General features: G+C 39.9%; 1 protein-coding gene across 3 annotated transcripts in view; it reads left to right on the forward strand.

The window, feature by feature from the left end:
* Positions 1 to 24,817, forward strand: part of vps13a (vacuolar protein sorting 13 homolog A) — a 361,176-nt gene that overhangs the window by 269,509 nt on the left and 66,850 nt on the right. For all 3 annotated transcript variants that reach the window (XR_009512162.1, XM_059969760.1, XM_059969759.1), the window contains exons 52-57: positions 11,892 to 12,025; positions 14,766 to 14,901; positions 16,159 to 16,382; positions 16,858 to 17,011; positions 18,565 to 18,711; positions 22,249 to 22,330. Coding sequence is in view for 2 of the 3 variants with exons in the window: in XM_059969760.1 (XP_059825743.1) it covers positions 11,892 to 12,025; positions 14,766 to 14,901; positions 16,159 to 16,382; positions 16,858 to 17,011; positions 18,565 to 18,711; positions 22,249 to 22,330 (877 nt within the window). In the remaining variant the exon portion in view is untranslated. The remainder of the gene's footprint in view (positions 1 to 11,891; positions 12,026 to 14,765; positions 14,902 to 16,158; positions 16,383 to 16,857; positions 17,012 to 18,564; positions 18,712 to 22,248; positions 22,331 to 24,817) is intronic.

Raw genomic sequence — 24,817 nt, forward strand, 5'->3', positions numbered from 1 at the left:
AGAGGAGCACAAAGAGATAGGTGAAACTTGGAGGGGGAGGGATGAAGTAAAGAGCTGGGAAGTTGATTGGTGGAAGAGATACAGGGTTGGAGAAGGGAGAGTCTGATAAGAGAGAACAGAAGACCATGGAAGAAAGAAAAGGGGAAAGGAACACCAGAAGGAGGTGATGGGCAGACAAGGAGATAATGTGAGAGAGGGAAAGTTCTGATTCCACTTTCCGTTCCTAGTCCAATATGTCAATCCACTCCCTCCTCTACTGTCACGAAGAGGCCACATTCAAGTTGGAGGAACAACACCTTATGTTTTGTCTGGGTAGCTTCCAAACTGATGGCATGAACATTGATTTCTTGATGCTCTTATCCCTTGCCTTCCCATCACCTCCCTCTGGTGCTCCTCCCTCCTTTGTTCTTTAATGGTCTTCTGTTCTTTCTTATCGGATTCCCCCTTTCCAGCCCTTCCACCAATCAACTTCCCAGCTCTCTAATTCATACCTCCCCCTCCTGGTTTCACCTATCACCTTGTGTTTCTCTTTCCCTCCCCCCCCCCCCTTTAAATCTGCTCCTCATCTTTTAGATTACCTGACTGGCAGACCACAGTGTGTGTGCTTGCAACACTGTGTGTCAGGCAGAGTAGTCAGCAGCACTGGGGCTCCACAGGGAACTGTCCTGTCTCCCTTTCTCTTCACCATCTACACCTCAGGCTGCAACTACTGCACAGTCTTGCCATCTTCAGGAGTTTTCTGATGACTCTGCCATAATTGGATACATCAGCAAGGGAGATAAGGCTGAGTACAGGGCTACGGTGGGAAACTTTGTCACATGGTGTGAGCAGAATCATCTGCAGCTTAATGTGAAAAAGACGAAGGAGCTGGTGGTGAACCTGAGGAGGGCCAAGGCACCGGTGACCCCTGTTTCCATCCAAAGGGTCAGTGTGGACATGGTGGAGGATTACTAGTAACTGGGGATACGAATGGACAATAAACTGGACTGGTCAAAGAACACTGAGGCTGTCTATAAGAAGGGTCAGAGCTGTCTCTATTTCCTGAGGAGACTGAGATCCTTTAACATCTGCCCGACGATGCTGAGGAGGTTCAACGAGTCTGTGGTGGCCAGTGCTATCATGTTTGCTGTTGTGTGCTGGGATAGCAGACACCAACAGAATTAACAAACTCATTTGCAAGGCCAGTGATGATGTGGGGGTGGAACTGGACTCTCTGTCGGTGGTGTCAACTTGCATGCCATCTTGGACAATGCCTTCCATCCACTCCATAATGTACTGGTTAGGCACAGGAGTACATTCAGCCAGAGACTCATTCCACCGAGATGCAACACTGAGTGTCATAGGAAGTCATTCCTGCCTGTGGCCATCAAACTTTACAACTCCTCCCTTGCAGTGTCAGACACTCTGAGCCAATAGGCTGGTCCTGGAATTATTTCCACTTGGCCTAATGTAATTATTTAATTATTTCTGGTTTTATTTTGCTATATTTCTCTCTATTCTTGGTTGGTGCAACTGTAATGAAACCCAATTTCCCTCGGGACCATCAATAAAGTATGTCTGTCTGTCTGTTTTCCTCCAGTCCTGCCAAAGGTTCTTGGACCGAAATGTCAGCACACTTTTTTCCATAGCTGCTGCCTGGCCTGCTGAGTTTTGTGTGTGTTGCTTGGATTTTCAGACTCTGCACTTTTTCTTTTGTTTGTGTTTGTTGTTAATTTTCACTCTGGAAATTTCAAGGTGACATAATCATGTCAGTCTCATTATTATCAGAGTTTTCATCAACAGCATGTAGACTAGTGTTCTTTTTGAAATTGAAGATTGTCTTTTTCATCTTTTTCTCATTTCTCTGCATTCCATTTATTCTTGTCTGCCTTATGTGCTCTGTGTATGTGGCCTACTTTGTTGCATTTTCTGCAAGTTATGCCTTTAAATCTGTATATATTTGTTTAATGTGAGCTACATCAGTAACATTTTTTTCAGCCCAGCCAGTTTCTGTTTAGATGTTAGAATTTTGTTCATGCTCACTTTCATTCCTGAATGTAACTCATTTGTGTTTATGTCTGCTGTTTCCATTGATACATCTGTTTGAACTGCTCTTTTAAATGTATGTTGTGCTACAGTTAGGAGCCATTTTTGAATACTATCTTGAAAGATTCCACAAACAAAATGATGTCTCAATGTATCATTAAGCCCATTACCGAACTGACAATGCTAAGACAATCTCTTCAATTCAGCTACTTATGCTAAAATTGTTTTTGAATCTGCTTAAGAAATGAAAAGCATTCTGTAATCAACAATAACTTCAGTTTCTCAATGTTCCTGCATTACGTTGGCAATATCAACAAGTTCATTTTGGCCACTTCAACACAAACTGTATGCTTTAAACACAATGTACTTAGCAAAATTGGTACTTGTTTCTCATTGGCTATTTCATGTGCTTCAAAATACTACTCAAAATTGCTCAGTATTTAAAATCCAATTATCTTTTGTGTAATCAAATGCATTTCTTAACCAAGTAGCCAACCGTTTCTGCTTTAATTTATGATTATTATCATGTACTCACTGTTAATGACCCTTGAATTCTTCCATTTACAGCCCCTTTGAACTGAACAGTCTTTGAACATGCCTTTCCTAACTTCAGGTTTACTTTAAGCGAGGTGCACACGTATAACTTGGTAGCATGATGTTTCATGCAATTCATGTATTTATAGATATAATCCATAATTATTTAAACAGGAATGCTATATCGACTTTTTTCTATGCAAGTTTACTCAAATGTTACTGAAATATTGAATACACAACATAGGAAACATGTTAAGGCAGTGAATTGCAGGTATTTGTTATGCAGAATAGACAGTAGTTGTAGAGGAATAGAAAACAAGAAAGCATTGCTGGTGGATAACCCATAGCAGAACTGGCCAGTTCAGATGCATAGAAAGTTGAATTTGATGTCGTCCACAAAACTGTAATATACCCAGATGACAGAAGAGACATGGTTCTCATTAAAACTGCCAAAGGAGGCCAGAGTAAAATCAAAAAAAGAATCAGAATTACTAACACTGGCATACGTTGTGAAATTTATAAACTTTATAGCAGCAGTAGAATGAAATACATGATAAATATAGGAAAAAAATCTGAATTACAGTAGATATATATATGTATATTAAATAAAATAAGTAGTGCAAAAACAGAAATTAAAAAATAGTAAGATAGTGTTCATGGTTTCCATGTATATTTAGAAATCAGATGGCAGAGGGGAAGATGCTGTCTCTGAATTGCTAAGTGTGTGTCTTCAGCCTTCTGTGCCTTTTTCCTGTTGGCAACAATGAAAAGGGGCATGACCATAAGACATAGGAGTAGAATTAGGTCATTTTGTCCATTGAGTCTGCTCTGCCATTTCATCGTGGCTGATCTATTTCCCTCTCAACCCCAGTCTCCTGCCGTCACCCTGTATCCCTTCATGCCCTGGCCAGGCAAGAATCTATCAACCTCTGCCTTAAATATACACACAGACTTGGTCTTCACAGCTACCTGTGGCAATGAATCCCAAGAATTTACCACTCTTTGGCCAAAGGAATTCCTCCTCATCTCCATTCTAAAAGGACACTCCTCTGTTCTGAGTCTGTGCCTTCTTGTCTTAGAATCTCCCACCGTAGGAAATATCCTCTCCAGATCCAATCTATTAAGGCTTTTTACCATTCGATAGGCTTCAATGAGGTCACCTCTCATTCTTCTGAATTCCTGTAAATACAGGCCTAAAGCCATCAGATGCTTTTCATATGACAAGCTGTTCAAACCTGGAATTATTATTGTGAACTTCCTTTTAACCTTCTCCAGTTTCAGAACATTCTTTCTAAGATAAGGGGCCCAAAACTGCTCACAATACTCCAAGTGAGGTTTCACCAATGCCTTATGTACTCTCAACATTACAGCCTTGTTCTTGTATGCTGGTCATCTTGAAATGAATATTAACTTCGCATTTGCCTTCCTCACCACAGACTCAACATGCAAATTCACTTTTAAGGAATCCTGAAAAAGCATTCCTAAGTTGCTTTGCATCTCAGTTTTTTGTATTTTCTTGCCATTTAGAAAATAGCCCGTTCTTCTACCAAAGTGTATGACCATACTCTTCCTGACACTGTACTCCATCTGCCATTTTTTTGCCCTTCTCCTAATCTGCTTAAGTCCTTCTGTGGCCTTTGTACTTCCTCAAACTACCTGCCCCTCCATGTATCTTTGTATTGTCTGAAAATTTTGCAACAAAGCCATCATTTCAATCATCCAAATAATGAACATATAACATAAAAAGAATCATAGTCCCATCACAGACTCTGTGGAACACCACTAGTCTCCAGCAGCCAACCAAAAAAAAGCTCCCTTTATTCCCACTCTTAGCCTCCTGCCTGTCAGGCACTGCTTTTTCCATACTCACATCTTTCCTGTAATATCACAGGCTTGTAGCTTGTTAAGCTGCCTCGTGTGGAACCTTTTCAAAGGCCTTCTGAAAATTGAAATTGAGGCATTGATCGTGTGGATAGTCAGAGGCTTTTCCCCAGGGCTGAAATGGTTGCCGCGAGAGGATAATAGGTTTAATGTGCTGGGGAGTAGGAACAGAGGAGATGTCAAGGGTAAGGTTTTTTACGCAGCGAGTGGTGAGTGTGTGGAATGAGCTGTCAGCAATGGTGGTGGAGGCGGATGCAATAGGGTCTTTTAAGAGACTTTTGGATAGGTACATGGAGCTTAGAAAAATAGATGGCTATGGGTAAGCCTGGTAATTTCTAAGGTTGGGACATGTTTGGCACAACTTTGTGGGCCAAAGGGCCTGTATTCTGCTGTAGGTTTTCTATGTTTCTGTGAAAACATAGTTGGTCAAAATTTCTGTTACTGTGAATAGCTAAGCGAGTAAAAGATGGTCTGATTTTCAAAAGGCATAAAGTTAAAGATGACACATTTCTTTAATATTTTTGGCAAGATTACTTTTTTATTTCCATCTTTTACAGTTTCAAAATAACAAAAAAGCAAACGAGCCCAAAGCAAAAGTTTGGGCACCCTGCATGGTCAGTACTTGCCCTTTGGCAAGTATGGCAGCTTATAAACACTTTTTGTAGCCAGTTAAGAGTCTTTCAGTTCTTGTTTGGGGGATTTTTGCCCATTCTTCCTTGCAAAAGGCTCCTAGTTCTGTGAGATTCTTGGGTCGTCTTGCATGCACTGCTCTTTTGAGGTCTATCCACAGATTTTTGATGATGTTTAGGTCGGGGGACTGTGAGGGCCACGACAAAACCTTCAGCTTGCACCTCTGGAGGTAGTCCATTGTGGATTTTGAGGTGTGTTTAGGATCATTATCCTGTTGTAGAAGCCATCCTCTCTTCATCTTCAGCTATTTTTTTTTTACAGACGATATGATGTTTGCTTCCAGAATTTGCTGGTATTTAACTGAATTCATTCTCCACTCTACCAGTGAAATGTTCCCCGTGCCGCTGGCTGCAACACAAGCCCAAAGTATGATCGATCCAGCCCCGTGCTTAACAGTTGGAGAAGTGTTCTTTTTATTAAATTCTGCACCCTTTTTTCTCCAAACATACCTTTGCTTATTGTGGCCAAAAAGTTCTATTTTATCTTCATCAGTCCACAAGACCCGTTCCCAAAATGCATCAAGTTTGTTTAGATGTTCCTTTGCAAACTTCTGACGCTGAATTTTGTGGTGAGGATGCAGGAAAGGTTTTCTTCTGATGACTCTTCCACGAAGGTCATATTTGTGCAGGTGTTGCTGCACAGTAGAACAGTGCACCACCAGTCCAGCGTCTGCTAAATCTTCCTGAAAGTCTTTTGCAGTCAAATGGGGTTTTGATTTGCCTTTCTAGCAATCCTACGAGAAGTTCTCTCAGAAAGTTTTCTTGGTCTTCCAGACCTCAACTTGAGCTCCACCATTCCTGTTACTGCCATTTCTTAATTACATTACGAACTGTGGAAATGCCTACCTGAAAACACTTTGCTATCTTCTTATAGTCTTCTCCTGCTTTGTGGGCATCATTTATTTTAATTTTCAGATGCTAGGCGGCTCTTAGAGGAGCCCATGGCTGCTGATTGTTAGGACAAAGTTTGAGGAGTCAGGGTATTCATAAAGCTTTGAAATTTGACTCACTTGGCCTTTCCCAACGATGACTATGAACAAGCCATAGCCCTAACAAACTAATTAAGGTCTGAGACCTTGGTAAAAGTTATCTGAGAGCTCAATTCTCTTGGGGTGCCCAAACTCTTGCATCGTGCCCTTTTCCTTTCTTTCCACTCTAAAATTGTACAAAATAAAGATAATACACTAATCTTAACATGTTGAAAAGACTGTTTCATCTTTAACTTTATGACTTTTTGAGATCAGTTCATTTTCTATTCACTTAACTATTAACAGTATCAGAAATTTTGACCAGGCTGCCCAAACTACTGCATGCATCTGCATATATCCTGTGTCTTCCAAAGTGCTTCCAGAAATTCCAACAATAGCTGCTCTCAGACCACAATGCTTCCCGTGCAGAATGTGGTCTGGCATTGTCCTGCTGAAATAAGCATGGACGTCCCGGGAAGAGATGCCGCCTTGATGGCAACATGTGTCTCTCTAAAATCCTAATATATGCCTCAGAGTCAATGATACCTTCACATACACACAACTCACCCATGCAGTGGGCACTGATGCACCCCCATGCCATCACAGATGCTGGCTTTTGCACCTTTCGCTGATAACAATCGGGATGATCGTTTTCATCTTTGGCACAGAGCACTCGAAGCCCGTTTTTTCCGAAACCTAGCTGAAATGTGGACTCATCTGACCACTGCACACGGTTCCACAGTCTGTCGGTCCATCTGAGATGAGCTCGGGCCCAGAGAACTAGCCGACGTTTCTGCATGGAATTGATGTATGGCTTCCTTCTTGCGTAATACAGTTTCAAGTTGCATTTCTGGATGCAGCGACGGACTGTGTTAAGTGACGATGGTTTTCCGAAGTACTCCTGAGCCCAGGTGACTATAATTGTCAGAGTAGCATGACGGTTTCTTAGTCAGTGCTACCTGAGGGCTCGAAGATCACGCGCATTCCACAGTGGTTTCTGACCTTGCCCTTTACGCATTGAGATGTCTCTGAATTCTCTGAATCTTTTCACAATATTATGTACTGTCGATGTTGAAAGACCTAAATTCTCTGCAATCTTGCATTGGGAAATGTTCCTTTCGAACTGACTAACAATTTTCTCACAAATTTTGGCACAAAGGAGTGAGCCACGACCCATCCTTGCTTGCAAAGACTGAACCTTTGATGGAAACTACTTTTATACCCAGTCATGATACCTCACATGCGACCAATTAGCCTGCTTAATGTGGAGTCTTCCAAACCAGTATTACTTGAATATTCTGTGCACTTTTCAATCTTATTTTGACTTTGTCCCAACTTTTGTTGAGTTTGTTGCAGCCATCAAATTCTAAGTTTGTGTATATTTACAAAGTACAATTAAGTTGGTCAGTAAAACTATTGAAAATCTTTTCTTTGTACTTTTGTCAGTTAAATAAGGGTTCACGTGAATTAACATATCACAGAATTTTGTTTTTATTGCATTTTGGAAAATATCCCAACTTTTCTGGAAATGGGGTTTGTAGCACCAGCCTGATCTTCCAATCTATCTGCATGTTGAAATCCCCCATGACTATTGTAACGTTGTCATTTTGGCATTCATTTTCTATCTCCCATTGTAATTTGTAGTCCACAACCTTACTACTGTTTAGGAGTCTGTATATAACTCCCTCCAGTCTTTTCATCCTTTCAGTTCCTTAGCTCTAGCCACAATGATCCAACACTTTCTGACCATATGTAACCTCTTTCTAATGATTTGATTTCATTTTTTACCAACAGAGCAAGGACACTCCCCTCAGCTTTCCTGCCTGTCCTTTTGATACAATGTGTATCCTTGGACTTTAAGCTGCCAGCTATAATCTTCTTTCAGCCATGATTCAGTAATGCCTACAACATCTTTCATGTCAATCTGTAACAAGTTCATCTACCTTATTCCATAGGTTGTGTGCATTCAAATATAATACCTTTAGTCCTGTATTCACCCTTTTTGATTTTGTCCACCTTTTACATTGCAACTCATCTTTCTGACTACAATTTCACCCTGTCATCAGCCTCTTCTTGCTAGAAGTCTCACTGCCTATTGCCTCAGTTTGTAAACCAACTACTTAATAAAAATACAAAATGCTGACAGAACTCAGCAGGCCAGACAGCATCTATGGGAGGAGGCAGTGACGACGTTTCGGGCCGAAACCCTTCATCAGCGTTTTGTGTTTTTATTTATTTCCAGCATCTGCAGATTCACTCGTGTTACTTCATCTTAAGCACTATTACTCAGGTTTCTGTCCTCCTGCCGTATTATTTGGGTCCAAATTTGGTGGTTGGGGTCATTAATGATGGGCACCACCACTCCTTGAAGATAATTTGGATATTACAAAGGCTAGTACACATGATGGAGCTGTCTAATATTACAATTTTCTACAACTTACTTAAATCCTGTGCAGTAACTCCTTCCCATTCTAAACTGTGATGCAGTCTGTCAGAATGCTGTTCATGGGGTACTTTGTAAGTTTTTGAGTGTTTTAGGTGACAAACCAAATCTCCTCAAACTCCTAATGGAATATAGCTGCTGTCTTGCTGCCTTTATAGTTGCATCAATATTTCAGGACAGGTTAAGTCGTCAGAGGAATTGACACGCAGGAACTTGAAATTGCTCACTCTCTCCACTTCGGATCCCTCTATGAGGATTGGTTTGTGTTCACTCAGCTTACACTTTCTGAAGTCTAAAATCAGTTGTTATTCTTACTAACGTTGAGTACAAGGTTGTTGCTACAACACCATTCAACTAACTGGTACATCTCGCTACTGTATGCTCTCTTGTCACCATCTGAGATTTTGCCAATAATAGTTGTATCATAAGGAAATTTATAGATGACACTTAAGCTGTGTATAACCACACAGTTATGGGTATAGAGAGAATAGAGCAGTGGGCTAAGCACACATTCATGAGGTGCGCCGATGTTGATTGTCAGCAAGGTTATTACCAATCCACATAGATTGTGGCCTTCCAGTTAGAAAGTCGAAAATCCAATTGCAGGGGGAGGTACAGAAGCCCAGGTTCTGTAGCTTTTCAATCAGGACTATAGGACTGATCATGTTAAATGGTGAGCTATAGTGAATATACAACATCCTGAGATAGGTATTTGTAGTGTCGAGTTGATCCAAAGATACACTGAGAGCCATTGAAATTGCGTCTGTCATAGACCTGTTGTGGCAATAAGCAAATTGCAGTGGGTATAGATCTTTTTGAAGCAGGAGTTTGATTCTGGCTGTGACTGATCTCTCAAAGCATTTCATCACCGTAGATGTGAGTGCTATTGGACTATAGTTGTTAAGACAGCAGACACTGCACTTCTTGAGCATTGCCAGTTTGTTGGCATAAGCTTTCATAGCCTTACCAGATACCTCACCCGGGCTGCCTCCTTGCAAGGGTTCACCCTGAAATCACAGGGTCGATGGGTGCTGTAGGGATCCTCACAGCTATTGTTTTATTCTCTCTTTCAAAGCGAGCATTAGAGGCGTTGAGCTTGTCTTGTAGTGAAGCATCACTGCCTTTCATGCTGCGGGGTTTCACTTTTTAGGAAGTAATGGCTTGCGAACCCTGCCAGAGTTGACGTGCATCCAATGTCACCTCTAACCTCACTTGGAATTGTTTCTTAGCTCTTGAAGTAGACCACCGTAAGTCATGCCTGGTTTTATTGTACAGATCTAGGTTGTCAGTCTTAAATGTCACAGATCTAGCCCTCTGCAAGACTACCAACCTCCTGGTTCATCCACTGCTTTTGGTTTGGAAATGTACAGTAAGATAGCTTACAAATCAGCAGACTGCTGAAAATCAGGGTCACCTTTGTTGATTGAAAACGTGTACTTTATCAAGCTATATCCCAATCTGGAGCTTGGAGACAGTAGCATGAATAATGACTGTTGTATATTAGATCAGAAGCGGTGCAAGTGAATTCCTGTTTCACTGGAACGGGCTGTCAAGTCACTGGATGATGGAATGGAAAGAAGTTAGTAAACAAGGTTTGCATCTCCTCTGTGTGGGAAAATATCAGAAGAGAGTCCATAATCAAGACTGTGGCACCTCTTCCCACTACATCCATGACATCTTCTGATGCCCTCCACTGCTTCAACGATTTCAATTTCCTGCTCCTAACCCTAAATATTAAGAAATGTATTGATCCATTTTGAATGTACCTGACACCTGAGCCTCCATACCCATTAAAGGTAGTGGGGTGAGTGAGTGGTGGGTTGCTGATACAAAGCTTGGTGAAAGGTCCAAATCTGACTGGGGTTTAGATGTACTTTTAAGTTTGGGTCAAGAGGAAAACCAGTGCTGAAATTCAGAAAGTTTTCTTTTTGTGTTTTCAGATAGTACTCTTATTTATTTTTTCAAATCCTAGCAGCATCACATTTGACTCTAAAGAATATCAATTTTTTTTTCATTCCTAGAGAATTAAAATGCTTAGTTCAATTTAACTGAAGGCCTGCATTTATTCGTATTGTGTTAATGTTTCAGACATATCTAGACTTGGGCATCTGGTCATTACTGTTTAAAAACTGAATTGTTAATGTATTAGTACCATTACTGCATTGCCTGCAAGGGCAAAGATATCTTGCTATGATTATAAAGGACCTTGCAGAGACCACACATAAAATATTGTGAGTGTATATTTTGTTCTCCTTGCATTACAAAGAAAGGAACGTTGTGAAGCTTAATTGAACTGGTACCTGAGTTGGGGTCTGTCAAAAAAGGAAGAACCTTCTGTATTCTAAACATTCGAAGAATGAGGGGTGAGCTCATTGAAACATACAAAATTGTCAGAGGATCGACAGTTTAGGTGCAAAATGCATACCAGAGCATTTCACCTGGCTTCGCAATGTGCTCTTAGGCCTTAAAAGAATGGGCAGGCCACATGGTTTCAAATGAGTAATTTCTCCACTGAGAGTGGTGAAGCTGTAGAATTCTCTGGAATGTTGTGCTGGTGCTGTCATTGACTGTTCAAAAGTTTTATGGAAATTTAAAATTCCAGGGATATTGGGATAAGATAAGAAATTGGGTTAGATCAGAAATTGGGTAGATCAACCACAATCTTGTTGAATGGCAGGGCAAGTTCAAAGGGCAGAATGGCCTTTTTCTATTTATATTCATTATTGCTGCAGGAGCAGCTATATACCAACCTGTTTTCCAGTTGTTTAAAGATTAACTTTATTTGTCACATGTATATTGAAACATACTGTACAGTGAAATGCATTGTATTGCATCAGCAACCAGGGATTGTACTGGGGGTACCCACAATTATCACCACACTATTTGTACAAACAATTCATGTCCATTAACCCTAACTGAACACCTTTGGAATGTGGATGGAAACCAGAAATCCCAGAAGAAACTCAGATGGTCATGGGGAGAACATACAAGTTCCTTATAAACAGTGGCAGGAATCGAACCCTGATTGGTGATTGCTGACACAGTAAACCAATTGTGCTAACTGCTACGCTACCATGCCACCCTAACTCCTCTAAACAAGTTTTCTAGTTGTTTACTCAACTTAATAGTTTCAAAGAGTATTTAAAAAAAGCTGTTATCCTTTAATTCAAATATTAAGTTAGTGTAGCTTGTTCAGTGTTTTATTAACAGCTGCACTCTCAATGAAATAAGATCAAGATTTCCATTTCAGTACTCAATGTTTGCAGAAACTTTGTTTTGAATCCTGCATTTAAAAGAATTAAAATGTTATCAAAACACTAATTGCTTCTGATTGACTTATATATATTACAGTTCGGAGGCATCATAGTGGAAGTACACTTGGCAGAACATTCTACCTTGGTTACTTTTAAGGATTACCATGAAGGGGCTGCTCCATTCCTCGTTATTAACCATACAGGCACAAGCACAATTGAATATCATCAGAGGTACCTTTGCATGTATAATGAAAATTTGAGTGGCAATGATAATCAATTCTTCTTGAATATCGTTGATACTTAAAAAGAATTGAATTTGAAAAAGTTGCATGGCTTTTTACTAAAAATGTCAACCATGTTGGCAGTGTTACAGAAAAAGGTCGATAATCTTGTAGCGTAGTTAAGATTGGAAGGTATGAAGTTATAACATCATTGAGTTGTAGCTGAAGTATCATATTTGGGACCTTAACATCCAAGGATACACCTTGTATCGCAAGGTCAGGCAGGTAGGCAGAGGGGTCTGTTGATTTAAAAAAAAGAAATTAAATCCTTAGAAGTGACATAGGATCAGAAGATGTAGAATCCTTGTGGGTAGAACTATGAAACTGCAAGAGTAAAAAAGACCATGATGGGATTTTGTACGGATCTCCAAACAGTAGCCAGGATGTGGATTACTAATTACAGTGGGTGATAGAAAATGTATGTAGGCAATGTTATGATAGTCAGTGGGTGATTTCATATACAGGTTGGTGCTGGATCCCGAGAAAGAATTTATGGAATACCTAGGTGATGGCTTTTTAGAGCAGCTGATGGTAGAACCCATTATGAAGGGTTATTCTGGACTGGGTATTATGTAATGAACCAGATTTGATTAGGGAGCTTAAGATAAAGAATCTCTTAGGAGGCAGTGATCAAGATATGATAGATTTCACCCTGCAATTTGAGACAGACAACTGACGTCAGATGTATTAGTTTTGCAGTGGTGCAAAGGGAGTAATAGAGATGTGAGGCAGGAGTTGACCAAAGTTGTTTCGAAGGGTACACTACCAGTGAGAAATTTAGAAGTAAATTTTTAGAAGTAAAGACACTAGCAGTATCCTGGAAGTTCAAGAGTGTCAGGGCAGAAGTGAGTGTAATTGCTATTATAAAGGAAAGGTGCTTGAGAAGCTGAAATGTCTGAAGGTAGATAAAGTCACCAGATAGATTACATCCCATGGTTCTCAAAGAGATAGCTGAAGCGATTGTGGAGGCATTGTTAATAATCTTTAAAAATCGCTAGATTCTGGCATGGTTCTGGAGGACTGGAAATTTGCAAATGGCATTCCAGTGTACTTGGAGACACATGGTGAAATAGGCTAAAGTGAGCATGGTTTCCTTAAAGAAACATCTTGTTGAAAATATTTAAGTAAGTAACACATAAGTGCACCCAATGGTCTGGCCTCCACAGCCCCCTAAGTAGATAGACAAAGAAGAATTAGTGAATGTTGTGTACTTCAATTTTCAGAAGAGTTTTGACAATGTGCTGCACATAAGGCTGATTAACAAGATAAGAGTCCATGGTATTAAAGGAAAGGTGCAGTACTAGGATAGGTAGAGGGTTGACTGATGTAGGAGTCAAATAGTAGGAATAAAGGGAGCCTTTTCTAGTTGGCTGCCGGTGACTGGTGGTGTTCCACAGGGGTCAGTGTTGTGATCGCTTTGTTTTACATTATATTTCATTGATTTGGAGAATGGAATTGACGGCTTTGTGTCCGTTAGTGGATGATACGTAAATGGGTGAGGGGGCAGATAGGCAGGGAGGCTGCAGAAGGACTAAGATTAGGAGAATGGGCAAAGAAGTGGCAGATGAACTACAGTGTCAGGAAGTGTATTGTTCAACACCTTGATAGAAGGAGCAAAAGTGTAAACTATTTTCTAAACAGGCAGAAAATTTGAAATTCTGAGGAGCAAAGGGACTTGGGAGTCCTCATGCAGGATTCCCTAAAAGTTAATTTCCAGGTTGAGTCAATAGTGAGGATGGCAAATGGAATGTTGGCAATTGTTTTAAGAGAATGAGAATATAAAAGCAAAGATATGAAGCTGAGGCTTTAAAAGGCACTGATGACGCTTCACTTAGAATACTGCGAGCAGTTTTGGGTACCTTATCTAAGAAAGGATGTGATGAATTTGGAGAGAGTTCAGAGGAGGTTCACAAATTATTCTGGGAATGGAAAAAGTCATCTGTGAGAAATATTTGATGGCTCTGGGCCTGTACTTGCTGGAATTTCGAAGAATGTAGAGGGAGTCTAATTGAAACCTATTGAATGTTGAAAAGCTGAGATAGAATGAATATGGAGTGGATGTTCCCTAGAGTGGGGTGGTCTGGGATTAGAGGGATGTCCTTTTGGAACAGAGATGGGGAGGAATTTCTTTAGCCAAAGTGGTGAATCTGTGAAATTCATTGCCACAGGTGGCTGTGGAGGCCAGGTTATTGGGTGTATTTGTTTGATTGGTTGTTGATTAGTCAGGGCATGCAAGGTTGCCGGCAATGCTAGTTGAGGCGGATATGATAGGGTCTTTTAAGAGACTTTTGGATAGATACTTCGAGCTTAGAAAAATAGAGGGCTATGGGTAAGCCTAGTAATTTCTAAGGTAGGGACATTTTCGGCACAACTTTGTGGGCTGAAGGGCCTGTATTGTGCTGTAGGTTTTTCTATGTTTCTGTGTTATGTGGAGAAGGCAGGAGAATGGGGTTGAGAGGGAAAATGGATCAGCCATGATGAAACAGCAAAGCAGACTCTATGGGGCAAATGACCTAATTCTGTTTGTATCTCTTATGGTCTTATTTTAATTTTTTAAAATCATTAGTTGTATTGTCTCATAGTTAAAAAGTGTTTACATGGTGCTAAGGCCCCTCTATGATAACAAAGACAATATGAAGTTGTGCCTCAAACCTACTTCATTAAATTGTAAATTCACAATTTGTTACCAGCAATTCAACTCGAAAGAAGTATCAATTGGAGCCAGGTGAAGCATCTTACTATACCTGGGAAGAGCCAACAGAACCAAAGCTGTTGAAGTGGCATTGCCAATGTGAGGATATAGGTGGAGAACTAAGCATGGTAAAGGTAAGGTGGTTTAATGTTTTTATATAAAATTTTCAGCTGTTTCCCCATTTTAGTTCCATTTAATATCAGAAAGTGTATACAATATACAACCTGAATTTCTTACTCTTTGCAGACATCCATGAAAATAGAAGAGAATTCCAAAGAATGAAAGACAGAAAATATTGGAAGCCCCCAAAACTACCTCTTGCCCCCTCCTATGCACATGCAGCAGCAAAACATGAACCCTCCCCTTCCCCCCACTTATTTCAGTAGGAAACATCACGTGTCGCCACCCACCAAGCAAGCAATAGTAAAGCCCCAAAAGAGAGACCATGATGTGCGGTCCAACAAAAACTGTTGTTCACTTGACAGTTTGACATGCCACAGGCTCTCTCTCTCTCTCTCTCTCTCAATATCAGAGAGATGTTGCCCCTTTCAGAGCGAGGGGGGAGATCAACAAATTATACAAGTAGCTTGCTGTTACAGTGTTACAATCTGCCATATTGCTTTTATTCTGAGCTTCTCTGACTTGAGAATCAGCAATGAAATCTCGCCCATCATCGAGAAGGAGATAGTGAATGCCTGAGTGCAAAAGCCTCCAAGAGCCACATCCATTATCACTATGTTCCGTTCTCCCACGACACCTCAGTCGACGACATTGGTACAGAATCAGTTCATTCACACTCCCACAAAACAGCAACTCAAGGGCGCACGTCTTCCAGGCCACTGCAGGGGATATCGAGAAACAGCCAGTCGGTGAGCTCTGGGAGTGAGAACAAGAAACACAGTTTGAGTGCAGCTGTAGATCACAGATCCTGACCAAACCCCAGCCACCTTGAAAGGGGAAATGAAAGGCATTAAAGAGGAGAATTTCTGTGATCGTAATGAGCTCAAAGAAATTGTCCTCTGGCAACATCTTACCTCTGCCTGTGTCTGATCAAACAAGGGACAAAGTCCTTTCTTTCCCTTGACTAGAGAGCATTAGTGTTTTAACCATTTGCACAGTGATTACGTGGAATACATTAGCAGCTGCCACCTGAAATTATTCAGGCTAAGAAGTTCAGGTGTCAATGTTTACACCTTGCTCCTACTTGCCTTTGTTACTTAGTTTATTTTACTGTTTAATTTTAAAGTTAACAATGTTTTCAATGTGTGTTTGCCTTCCCTTCATTTGCTGTCTCTGCACTTTAAACCCTTGCAATACTGCCATTATAATTATAACCTATGTATTTTCATATTTGCAAAGGAAATAAAATAGGAATTTCTTTTTACTTTCAGGATGATCTTCCAAGGAATCATGGGGCTTTTTATGTAGAATCCTTCTTTGAGGGATTGCAGAGAATCATTCTATTCACAGACGATGAGAGAACATTCAGATTGGCTCACGAAAGTGAGAAAGCAGAAATAGCAGACCAGGAAATGATCCTGTCTTTACAGAACTTGGGAATTTCTTTGGTTAATAATTCAACAAAGCAAGAAGTGATCTACATTGGTATAACAAGGTAAATTTAGAGATACAGTTTATGAACAAGCCCTTGCACCTAATTACTCTTAGGTGACCAATTAACCTACTAGCCTATAAGTCTTTGGAATGTGGGAGGAAACTGGAGCACCTAGAAGAAACCCACTTGGTCACAGGGAGAGTGTACAAACTCCTTACAAACAGCAGAAGGAATTGAAGCAGAGTTGCTAGGACAGTAATAGCATTGCATTAGCTGCTATGCTACCGTGCTGCCTCTACAAACTCAACAAATTGTCAAATACAAATTGAAACAATTAGATTTCTCATAGATTTTAATAGTATTTACATTGCATCTCTTGTCACTTCTAAACAGGTTGAAAGTAATACTGAGTTCTCAGTTTGTATTAAATACAGCAGCTTTTTAAAAAGAGGGGAAATATGATGAACTGTAGATTTGAAACCACAGTGGCATTAATTTACAAGACCTTGCATACTTATTACTGTTTCTATCACAGTTCTGATGTTATTTGGGAAAGTAAGCCCAAAGAAAAATCACGCTGGAAACAAATGAGTAGGAAGCAAACAGCTCAGCTGGAAAAGGTTTATAAAGACTATATAGAGACATCACCTCATGAGAGCTACATTGTTGATCTTCCCTGTGATGTTAAGGTATATTGTTAATCTTATCTATTGTAACAAAATATGAAGCATTTATTGATTTCAGGCCAATTGTTCCAGTTTCAAAAATGCCTTTTCTCTTAATTCGCTTAAGCTTAAATTTAATGTTATTGCCATTCGAACTTGTGAAAACAGCATATCCCATATGTGTAAAAATAATTAGAGAATCATTAAGCCTGGTGAAAAATGGGGAATGGAAAATTAGAATGATTTTTATTTACCTGAGAAATTTTGCAGTTGCTGGAAATCCAAAGCAACATGCACAAAGTCTTGAGGAACTCAGTAGACAAGTAGCATCTGTGGAAATGAATAACATTCAAAGTTTCAGGCTGAGACCCTTCTTCAGGACTGCAAAGGAAGAGGGAAGACGACAAAATATAAAGATGTGGGGTGGGAAAGGAGGAGATAGCTATTAGATAAAGCTAGGTGGGTAAGAAAGGTAAAGGGATCAAGGGATTGAAAGGATGGAATCTGATAGGAGGAGAGTGGATCATAAGAGGAGGGGACCCAGGGGAGGTAGGATAAAGGGCCATTGTGTGGAAGAGAAGAAGAAGAAGGGAGGGGAATGATTTTTTTTTAACTGGAATGAGAAAACGATGTTCATGCCATCAGGTTGGAGGCTACCCAGATGGAAAATAAGATGTTGCTCCTCCTTGATGGTGGCCTCATTGTAGAACAAGAGAAGGCCATGGACCGTCATGTCAGAAAGGGAATGAAAATCAGAATTTAGATCTTTGGCCACCAGAAACTTCTCCTTTTAGTGGCTGCTCAAGTGCTCAACAAAGTGGTCACCAAACTTATGATGCATCTCACCAATGTAGAGTGCGCTGCATCGGGAGCACCAGACACAATAGATGACCCAAGTAGATTTGCAGTTGAAGTGTTGCCTCACCTGGAGGGACTGTTGGGGCTCTGAATGGAGGTGAGGGAGGAAGTGAATGGGTAGGTATAGTACTTTGGTCTCTTGCAAGGATAAGTGCTGGGAGAGATTAGTGGGGAGGGACGAGTGAACAAGGGAATCATGGAGGGAGTGATTCCTGAGGTGGAGGTAAAGATATGTTTGGTGATCGGAATTAATTATTCAATGTTCCCAGAAAAAGAGATGGGGTTTGGACATCTCTAGTTTACGTATTATCTACGCCTAATTGTTGAGATCGTTATATGTAACGTAATTCATTTGAATACACAGTTATTCTTTATCAATATGCTGCATAGTTGCTCAATGCCAAATAATAAAAGTATTTTGGAACATCCTTGTTTATTTTTTATGGAACTAGAGGATTTCCTGAAGGTAGAGAGCTGTACAGTAAAGAGACTTATTAAATTTATTTCCTAAATATATTTGTTACTGCTAAGTTCAGTATTTGTTGCCCAAATCAGCTAGCATTGAACTGAGATTTTTGTTGTGTGATGTTACACTAAGTGAAAATAGCAGATTTCTTTTTTTTGGTTTACTTGCTATTAATAGCTAAAATAAATTGCAAATGGCAGTGCAAATTTTTGAGGGAAAAGAAAATTCATTATATCTTTTTTGTCACAAAAAGGCTCTTCTAACTCCCACTGGTGCAGACATGAAACTTGTACAACCTTCTGAAGTGCAAATAAGAAGAAATTATCAACCAGCTATAAAAATAGAATACACAATTTCAGCTCATCAGAGATCTCTCAGAATGCAGGTTTTCAAGATTCAGGTATGTTTCATAAAGCGTATATAATAGTTGTTACTAGAAATAATAAACTAATTGTTTGTAAAAGCCACAGAATCAGCGATAATGATCAATACTTTCAGAAAAGTTTTAAATTAAATAATATAAATGCACATGCAGATGATGCTAAAAATATTTAGAAATCAGTTTGAGAGCTAGAGATATTTATAGTTGAAATTATCATTGAATATACATTTCCTTAATTACCATTGTATCAGAAATGATTGTGTGTTTTTGATGCATTGTATAGTCTATATACTCGATTTTGAGATTGAATGGGTCGAACATAAGCACTAATTCTAGATAAATACTGGAGTGTGGAGCATTAGCATGGACCAAGTAACAAAATGCTGTAATTATCTCCCAGTGACCATCCATTTCAATTTTACTTCCTACTCTCATTCTGATAATGTCAGTCCATGGCCTCTTCTACTGCTGGGATGTGGCCACACTCAAACTGGCGGAATAACACCTGTATGGGTAGCCTCCAACTTGATGGCATGAACATCGATTTCTCAAACTCCTATTCCTGTTTTCCCCTTTCACTTTGTCTCCTCATCTCTGTCTGATGCTCCTCCCCCTTCCTTTTCTTCCATGGTCTTCTGTCCTCTCATATCAGATTCCCCCTTCTCCAGCTCTTTATCTCTTTAACCAATCAACTTCCCAAGCTCTTTACTTATCTCCTCTCCCTCTTCTGGTCTCACCTATCATCTACCACCTTGCACTTTTTCCTGCCTTCCCTCCACCTTCTTATTCTGGCTTCTCTTCTTTTCCGATCCTGATGAAGGATCTCGGCCCAAAACGTCAACATCTTTTCCATAGGTGCTGTGTTGCCTGCTGAGTTCCTCCAGCATTTTTTGTATGTTGCTTTGGATTTCCAGCATCTGCAGATTTTTTCTTATGTAAAGATTGAAATGTGTTGCACAAGGGCAAAGTAGGGGTAAAAGGAATGTGTAAGCAGTGGTAAGACAGGAACAGTCAAATGTTTGGAAAGTGAATGAAATGCTAATGCCTTGGATCTGTGGAGCTCCCATTATAAAAGTTTGGAAAGGGAAATTTCCTCATTTCTGTTGCTATATAAAACCAGAAGACAGAAGCAGAATTAGACCATTCAGCACTTCATGGATTATCCCGGGTCCCACTCAACACTATACATGTGTCTTCTCACCATAACCTTTGATGCCCTGACCAACCAGGAAACTATTAATTTTAACTTTAAGTATACCCACAGTTTTGGCCTCCACTGCAGTCTGTGGCAGAGCATTCCACAGAGTCTCTGTTCGAAAGGGTCACCGCTCAATTTTGAGGCTGTACCCTTGAGTTCTGAATACCCCCCCCATAGGAAACATCTTCCCCACATCCACACTATCTTGTCCTTTCAACATTTGGTAGGTTTCAAAGAGACACCCCTGCTTTCTTCCAAATTCCAGTAAGTACAGGCCCAAAGCTGCCAAATGCTCCTCATATGTTAACCCTTTTGTTCCTGGAATCATCCTTGTGAGCTTCTTCTGAACACTCTAATGACAACACATTCTTTGGATATGGGGCTCAAAACTGCTTGCAATACTCCAAATGTGATCTGACTAGTGACTTATAAACCCTCAGCATTATCTCCTCGTTTTTATATTCTGTTACCCCTGAAATGAATGCCAATGTTGCATTTGCCTTCTTTACCACAGAGTCAACCTGTAAATTAACCTTCTGGGAATCTTACATGAGGGCTTCCAAGTTCCTCTGCACCTCTGATGTTTGAATTTTCTCCCCATCTAGATAATGGTCTGCACTTTTGTTCCTTTTACCAAAATGTGTTATACATTTCTCAACACTGTGATCCATCTGCAACATTTTTGCCCATTCTTCCAATTTGTCTAAGTCCTTCTGCAATTGCATTGCTTCCTCAGCAGTACCTACCCTTCTACCTATCTTCATATCATCTGCAAACTTCGCTGCAAAACCATCCATTCCTTTATCTAAATCATTGACAAACAGTGTGAGAAGTAGAGGTCCCAAAGCTGACCCTTGAGGACCACCACTAGTTACTGACAGCCAACCAGAAAAGGCCCCTGCTGCTTAACACCTACTGAGAACTCCATACTTACTTAAAAATTGTGATCAAATTATTCTAACAAATATCACATATGTAATTTTAATGGACGTAATGATTTTTCAATTCTTTTGATGAATTGATACTTTAAGAAAACTAACTTGTACAAAAATAGTTTGCTCATGTGGTCTCCTTTGGGTACTTGCAAAACTGTGTAACCTTTTATTAACCATTAGTACAAAAAGAAGTATAGACTAAGTAATTCTTTCACACTGCTGAATTGGTATTGGAACATTGCAATAGCTGCATTGCAGTGGGTTCACACCTGAGCTCAACAGGGATCCACTCGATTTTTCTTTTTTGTTTTTGTTACCTGATCTCCATAACCCTTGTCTCCCTATGGTCCAAACATCTAACTACTCAAACCTTGGGTATATTTGGCAATTCCACCTCCGCTCTTCTTGGAAACATAGCTCCAGTGACTATAGGCCTCCAGTTGTTCTTTTTTTTCCTCCTAAGTCAAACCCTTCATCCAGAAATTAATTTAGTGAAGATTTTCTAAACATTCAATGTAAAGAGGTCCCTCAAAAAAAAAGATCAAAGCAGTCTGTGGAGTATTCCAGCTATGTTCTTTTCAAAGATTGATCAAATGGAGGAGCGAGGAAAAACCTGAAGTTCTTCATAGGAAGTATGTAGATGGTGCAAAATGGTGGAAGAAGCAGATCCCATTTGGCCTAATTGGTCATCACAGAGCTGGAGTGTAAGCGCATTATCTCCAACTGGTGAAGAGAAGAAAAATGTGAACAACAGATTGTGCAGCAGCTTTCCTTAGCACCTGCATAATAAGTTTGATCTTTTCCAATGCCTGTCACAGACCAAATAATTCCTTCACTCTTATTCTGATTAGAAAAACTTTATTTGTTATCTGTCACCACTGCAAGCTGCTTCTCATACATTGTGTCTTCACAGTGCAGCTTCTTTATGCTGTATTTTTGTCATGGCTTTTGAGGAAATAAAGGATATTTTCAGCTGCCATTTTTTCTGAATGATCCTTCATGTTAGTTTTAACCTGTTAACAGGAAGAATCATTCAGAAACAACAGCAGCAGAAGTAATATACTTAAGTGTTATTAAACTGGAACTTAATGACCTATCACAAAAGATGAGCAAATGATATGCTTTGTGATATGGTTCACGTAACTTAACTCCAGGCTGGAAAAGTTTTCACCCTTTTTCCTTCTCCAGCCTCTCAAAGCTTCCAACTTAAAAGGGTGAGTAAGCTGAGCTCAGGATTCCAGCATCTACATCCAGTCTTTTCAGGCAGTTGAATTTTGTCTTCTTTACTGGCAGTTACATTTTTTTTTATCTTTCATTGCAATAAGAACCAAATTCAATGTTTAATTTTGGAAATTTTGTTTGGCGAGTTTGAGATTTTCATAATGAAACCGTGTGGTTTAATGATTATAATCTTAATTTCAGATTCAAAACCAGCTTTCTGGAGCCATCTTTCCTTTTCCATTTTATCCTGTTACTCCCCCCAAGTCCATCGCCATGGATTCAGGTTGGTTGATAAAATAGTGAGGAAATGTTAATTGCAATATTTGTTTGAAAAAATTCATTTTGATAATTGTGAGTGGGTGTGATGGGAAAGGTGCTTGTTTTGCTGTTTTTATTTCATTGTTGCTGGTACAGTACCTATAAAAAGTATTTAGCCCCTTGGACGTTTTCATGTTTTATTGTTGTACAATATTGAATCACAGTGGATTTAATTTGGCTCTTTGACACTGTTCAACAGAAAAAGACCCTTTTGTGTCAAAGTGAAAACAGATCTTTACAAAGTGATCTAAATAAATTACAAATATAAAGCATAAAATAATTGATTGCATCGGTATTCATCCCCCTTTAATATGACGCACCAAATCATCACTGGTGCAGCCAATTAGTTTCAGAAGTCACATAATTAGTTAAATGGAGATCACCTTTGTGCAGTTAAGGTGTTTAGACCAATTTGTTTTCACTTTGACACAAAAGCGTCTTTCCTGTTGATCAGTGTCAAAAAAAAGCCAAATTAAATCCATTGTGATTCAATGTTGTAAAACACTAACATAGGAAAACTTTTAAGGGGGTGTGAATACCTTTTATATGCACTGTACTTGTGTTCTGCAGATCATTATGGGCATGCTATGTCACAATAAGTGGCAACACTGTAGGCAGTTCCCAGTCCATCTTTGATGTGTAAGCTGCTAAAATATATGATCCATTCTTTTCATTGTATTTTTCCTTGTGCATGAAATAAATCTGAATCTCAATGTAAGTTACAATTCTGTTAAATAATTATGATTCTTGTAATTTAAAATAGACCATTCTGTAATGTAAACAATAATTACAGGAACTCGCCATGGCAGTCCAAGTGCAGCCATAGTGAGAGCTAGACTAGCATTGGAATGGTTGGGAGTTAAGGTAATTTCTGACCTTAACCTTGTGATGCAAACTTCAATTTCATCCAAGGCATAAAGCTTGAGCAAGTGATATGGCCAGAGCTGGTTGTAGAGTGGGGATTCCTCTCAGAATCCAGCAGCATTCTATGCTATGGATGGCATCGGTAAAAAGAAATCAAGGGATTGCTCCTTAATTGGGAAAGAAGCATGTGGGGGGGTGGGGGGGTGTTGAGTTATGGATGAATTTGGTAAAGGAGGTTTTAAGTTTGAGAGTGATGCCGTTTTTGGAGTTAGCTGGTAGTCAGAAGATCAAGGGTTGGGTGTTGGGGTTAAGATTGAAATTGAGTGATGGATAACCAGTAAATGAAAGTTATGCAGGACCTGCCAGTTAAGAGTTCAGCAATGTGCTGAAAATGCACTTAAATTTATAGGCAAAGGAAATGTGTTTTTTGATGCACTTGCTACCTACCTCGTAACTGATCGTCTTACCAGCAAAGATAGAAGTATCCGTTGGAGTCTGGTACTATTTTCAAAACAGTGTTTATTAGTAAAATATACAAATCAATATAAGCAATGCAAATATACAGATAATACACATTAGCAATACTAAACCTGGAAGTGTGGGTATAATAATAATCAATAATAAACAAGCTCTATCATTGTCTAGGGGATAATGAATTATCATGGGAAAGTATAAAGTTCAATTCAGTTTATGTAGGCTGAGGTAGTTGTTGGTTCTTTTGTTGTAACCGTTGGAGGGAGGGAGAGAGAGAGAGAGAGAGAGGGTGAGCAAACAGTGACAGCTATAGTCAGTCAAACCTTCCTTTACATTCTTGATCCATCGATGTGTTGTTGTGGCCATTCAGGTATGACCCCTCTCGCCTTTAGCTAGACCGTTCTTCTATGGTGGACTCGTCACCCAGGCAAGGTGGACACACACACAAGCCCCCACCAGCCTCGCTATAAACACTGTGAGTTAAAATTGACCGATCCTTCGTTCGGTCTCCGATGCCCCACACCTTCTCGTGCTCACTAGTGTGTCTCCTGGTGTGTCTGAGGGGTGTCTCCCCAGACCTCACTTTTATCCCTACTCATGGGGTCTCAGGTGTCAATCAGTTTTGAATGGCTTAGTCCATCAAACCAGCCCACTCCGGCTGTTCATTGAGGAATTTTAATGAACAGAATGGTACCAAGTAAACAACCCTCTCCGGAGCCGTAAGTCTTTCAGGAGTCATAATATGATGGAACAACAAGTCTCTCTCTCCCGGTGTTATCTCTCCCTTATCTGAAGCAAATGTTCCGGTCCCAGTATGTTTTTCCCTTTGCCTCTCTTTCTCTCTCATTTGCAGCGTGGTAACAGTAACAGTTTGTGATTCTCCCAAGGGGGGGGGGGGGGTAACATGGGCAACTCTACCCTTTCTGCCCACCAGAGTTGTTCATCCTTTGTAACACACTTTGGTTTAATTTTACTTTTTAACTGCAATTTTAGGTGTCTTCCAAACCCAGTATGAGAATCCTTCACCTTTTGAGTCCAACTATACTTCAGCATTGACAAATTTAAGATTACTGGATTTAAAGGTTATGAAGGTCCTTCCTAAAGGTTATGAAGC

This window comes from Hypanus sabinus, chromosome 5 (genome assembly GCF_030144855.1).
Source record: "Hypanus sabinus isolate sHypSab1 chromosome 5, sHypSab1.hap1, whole genome shotgun sequence".
NCBI lineage: Eukaryota > Metazoa > Chordata > Chondrichthyes > Myliobatiformes > Dasyatidae > Hypanus > Hypanus sabinus.